Source organism: Salvia miltiorrhiza, chromosome 3 (assembly GCF_028751815.1).
Source record: "Salvia miltiorrhiza cultivar Shanhuang (shh) chromosome 3, IMPLAD_Smil_shh, whole genome shotgun sequence".
Lineage (NCBI taxonomy): Eukaryota > Viridiplantae > Streptophyta > Magnoliopsida > Lamiales > Lamiaceae > Salvia > Salvia miltiorrhiza.
Window position 1 is genome coordinate 30852203 of NC_080389.1, and position 4183 is coordinate 30856385.

At 42.7% G+C, this 4183-nt stretch overlaps 1 protein-coding gene across 1 annotated transcript; it reads left to right on the plus strand.

The window, feature by feature from the left end:
• Positions 1-519: 519 nt before the first annotated feature.
• On the plus strand, positions 520-2231 carry LOC131018648 (uncharacterized). Its single transcript, XM_057947364.1, has 2 exons — positions 520-1516; positions 1816-2231. Exons 1-2 carry the CDS (start codon positions 520-522, stop codon positions 2229-2231), a joined length of 1413 nt encoding a protein of 470 aa, XP_057803347.1.
• Positions 2232-4183: the final 1952 nt, after the last annotated feature.

The window sequence follows — 4183 nt, forward strand, 5'->3', positions numbered from 1 at the left end:
TCAAGTTTAGTTGTTCCTTGTTTTAAGTTTCCTTTGTTTTCACGCTATTTTCTTCGTTAGATTAGGGTTTAGTATGCATGATGGGCCAAAGTGGCCATTTTTGACTAAATGAGAAATGTGATTACTTGTTTTGATGCATTGTTATGTAGTAATTGTCAATTTGTATACATTGATTGAAAACAGAGTACTTTGATGCATTGAGTATACTCTATGTGATAATGTATATGTATATATATATATGAGATGCATGATATGTTGTGAATTACTCGGCTATGAGACTAGAGTATGAGAAGCCTTGTCACATAGATGAACTTATCTTTTGACCCAAACTTGTAGATTGTCATAATGCCTCCACGAAGAGTGTACAGAAATGTACCCGTGAATGAGGAAGAACCCAGAGAACCTACGCCGCCGCCCCCACCTCAAGATAGGAGGGTGGAAGAACTTTTCTTAAGATAGAACCCACCGACTTTTGCAGGCACGTGAGACCCTGCTGAAACGGAAGAATGGATTCGTGCTATGGAACGAATCTTTCGATTTTTGAGTGGCAACGACGCAGAACGTCTTATGTGCATGTCTTACCAGCTGAAAGGAACCGCCGACTATTGGTGGGAAGCAAAGCAGAAAACTATGGCCCCGGAGCAGTTAGATGAACTCACTTGGGAGCTTTTTAAGACTGCTCTGTGTGAAAAGTTCATACCTAGAAGCTATAGGAAAAAGAAGGAGATGGAGTTTACCACTTTGAAGCAAGGAAATAAAACTGTAGTGGAGTACGATCGACTATTCTACGATCTGGCCCGCTATGCACCGTATAGAGTAGATACGGATGAGAAAATGTCCGAGTTGATTTGCGCCGGACTGCAACAAGAGATAAGAGTTGTATTGGCAAGTCAAACGGCACTTTCCTATGCCGAGGCCTTGAACAGAGCTCTAGATATGGAGCTAGCAATGCAACCGGAGAAAGCAACACACGCACCAACGCCTCCATCAGCTCAATACACGCAAGCATCAAACACTCCCTACTCTAACCAAGGACAGAAAGGAAAACGCAAATGGGAAAATCGTGGAAATGAGGGTAAAAAGCCATGGCAAGGCCAGAATGTTCAGCCTCCATTCGTGAAGGGCGATAAATCATTTTATGGTGGACCAGCTACATCACACCCCGGACACCGAGGGATACCCCCTTGTCCTAAGTGCAACAAGTTACACACAGGAGTGTGCAGAGCTAGAAACACAAATTGTTTCACTTGTGGAAAACCAGGGCATTACTCGAGCCAGTGCCCCAACCGACAGCAGGGGATGAGTGGAGGAAGACCCAATCAGTTTCCAACCCCTCAGCTCAGGGCAATGGAAGGAATTCTTCCTCTACCTCAACCACTACAGCAACAACCTTTTCGCCGTCCAAACCAGCCTCATAAGCAACTACCTGCACCGCAAGCAGGAAGACCACCGCAATATCAAAGGATGTATGCTATCAATCAGAAGAATCAGGATAAGAACCAAGGAAACCTAACAGGTATTGGGGAACTGAAAGGTGTACCCATTGTTATTCTCTTTGATACGGGAGCATCCCATTCTTTCATCTCATATACCTGTGTGGATACGTTAGAGCTGAATATAGAACCAGCCCAGCTACACTTAAGGGTAGCCACTCCCTTAGGGAAGATCACCACCGTTACGCATGTATAATCTAACTTGGAATTCGAATTAGGGCCTCTTCAGCTTAAGGCTAAGACGTTCAGACTCATGTGAATGTGGACCACATACATCATTTTGGGAATGGACTGGTTAGCATAACACTATGCGGTGATACAGTGCGAGCAGAGACGGATATCATTCCAGCCACCAGGCGAGGAACCTACATGTTTTTTTATGCCATCAATAGAAAATGGAAGAAGACACCTATCATCTCTGCAGTGCAAGCGAACAAGATACTAAAAGAAAAAAGTGCGACAGCATATCTAGTATACTTGAACCGAGAAGAGGAAGCACAAGTAAAGATTGAAGATGTACCTATAGTGCGGGAGTATCAAGACGTCTTCCCTGATGTTCTACCAGGTCTACCCCCGAACCGACAATTGGAATTCACGATCGATTTAGAACCCGGAGCAGCACCAATATCCAAGGCACCATATAGGATGGCACCAGCAGAATTGCAAGAACTGAAGTTGCAACTACAAGAGTTGTTGGACATGGGATTCATTCGACCCAGTGCTTCACCTTGGGAATAATAATTTTACTTAATTTCAAATTTTAAAAATAAATAAATATATTGTGGTCGTGCATCGCACGGGAGGGCGTACTAGTTTAAGGAAAATGGGGGATACTGAAATAAGTTCGACGAAAAAGAAGAAAAATAAAAGAATTAGGTTTTGATTTTATTTTAATCTTAGTCAGCAATTTAATCTTAGTCAGAAATTAATTACGTGGAAAAAAATAATCCACATAAGCTCCAACTCATCACTCCGGTGGCCGGAAAAAATTGAGGGGACGAAATTGCAAAAATTGAAAAGGTTATGATTTAATTCGCCACACTTCAAAAGTCGCGTTAAAATTGCAAATTCAAAATTGTTCGTGATTTTATTTGCGAAAACTCCATCTCTAAAAGAGCTCTTCTATTCTTCTCTCTTGCTGTGGGGGAGGTAGTAGTGGAAAATCTCTTTATTTCTTCCTCTTCCTTCGCTCGGAACAATAAGTCCAAGCTCCGCTCCAGTATAACGACCTTCTGGTCATCATTATATACATATAGAAAAATTGCCTCCTACGAGGACTTTTACGAAAAAAAACGGGGCATATGTACAGCAAAACAGTCCCTAATACTATTATAACATTATACCTATGCTACACGTTCTAAGTGCTAAGCGTTTGTATATCGTCTACTATTGTTCACACAGTACTGGGCGTCTCTATCTATACACACTAGTATGCATCTCTTTATATATATATATATATATATACATACATCTAGCTATACCATCTCCTGTTCCGTCAACACCTTCTCCAAATACCTTACTCTTCGCATCGTTAACAAGTATGTCCTCGCTCGGCTCCGTCTCCTCATCTCAATATTCAACGATCAATCGGTACACGCTATCATCATCTGAATCATCGTCAACGTATGTGTCCACCATCGGCTCAAAGACAGGCGGCTCAGGGACTAGTACCCACGTACCGGCTTCGTCAACAATAGCCTTGTGCTGTAGTGGTCGCGTCCGTCCATGTCCAATGGTCATCTCGGGGTCAGATCCCAAGTCGGCAAGTCAGCGCTGGAAAAAAGCCTAAGAGTCAAAAATGAAAAAGGATCAAAATGTCTCAATGGGGACAAAGCCTCAGAAATAATAGGATCCAGGATGACAAGCTCCAGTATGATAAGCTCATGGGCGATAGGCTCATGCAAAATAGGTTTATCTGGGAGTGGGGGCTCGTCAACTCCTCCTCCTCCGTGAGCAAGTTCGTCAATAGGTACACCATGTTAGGTCCGGAGGGTCTCGAATAGGTGTATGGGGGGGGAATACACCTATAGGCTATTTTTCGATCTTAACACAGAGATCAAAATGAAACTTCAAACATAAACTCAGACACTTGTTTACTGAAAAGAGTTTTGACCAAAACAGGGTTGACGACTGATACTGAAAGCTCTTCAGTAAGGAGTTATCAGTTAAGTCACAAGAACTCAACTGATGCACATAAGGCTTCAGTCGAGTTTGATAAACAGAGATGTTATTAATCTTACTGACTATCAGAGGATATCAGTCGGACTGATAACACACGCAGCGGAAAACTTTTGTTTCGCAATAGCCTGTGAGTTGAGCACGTTGTTAGTCTTAAGTCTCTCTTTGAAATTAGTCAGTTTTCAGTTTATGAAAGGAAGAGCACAAGTAAGAAAGTAAATACTGAAAGTTGTAAATAACACATAGATTTTTATGTGGTTCGGAAAACACTTCCTACATCCACGGTCGGTTGATCAGACCAACAACTTCACTCTGCAAGTGCTTGCGGGTGCACTGCAAACCGATGATCGTGCTTACGGGTGCACAACAAACCTGAACATGTGCTTGCGGGTACACACAACCGAAACCACTGAAGATCCAATCTTCAGTACCAACACACCTTGTTGGATTTCTCACTCCTAGCACGCACTGGGCACTAGGATCTCACGGAGACAGAGTACCTTCCTGAACTC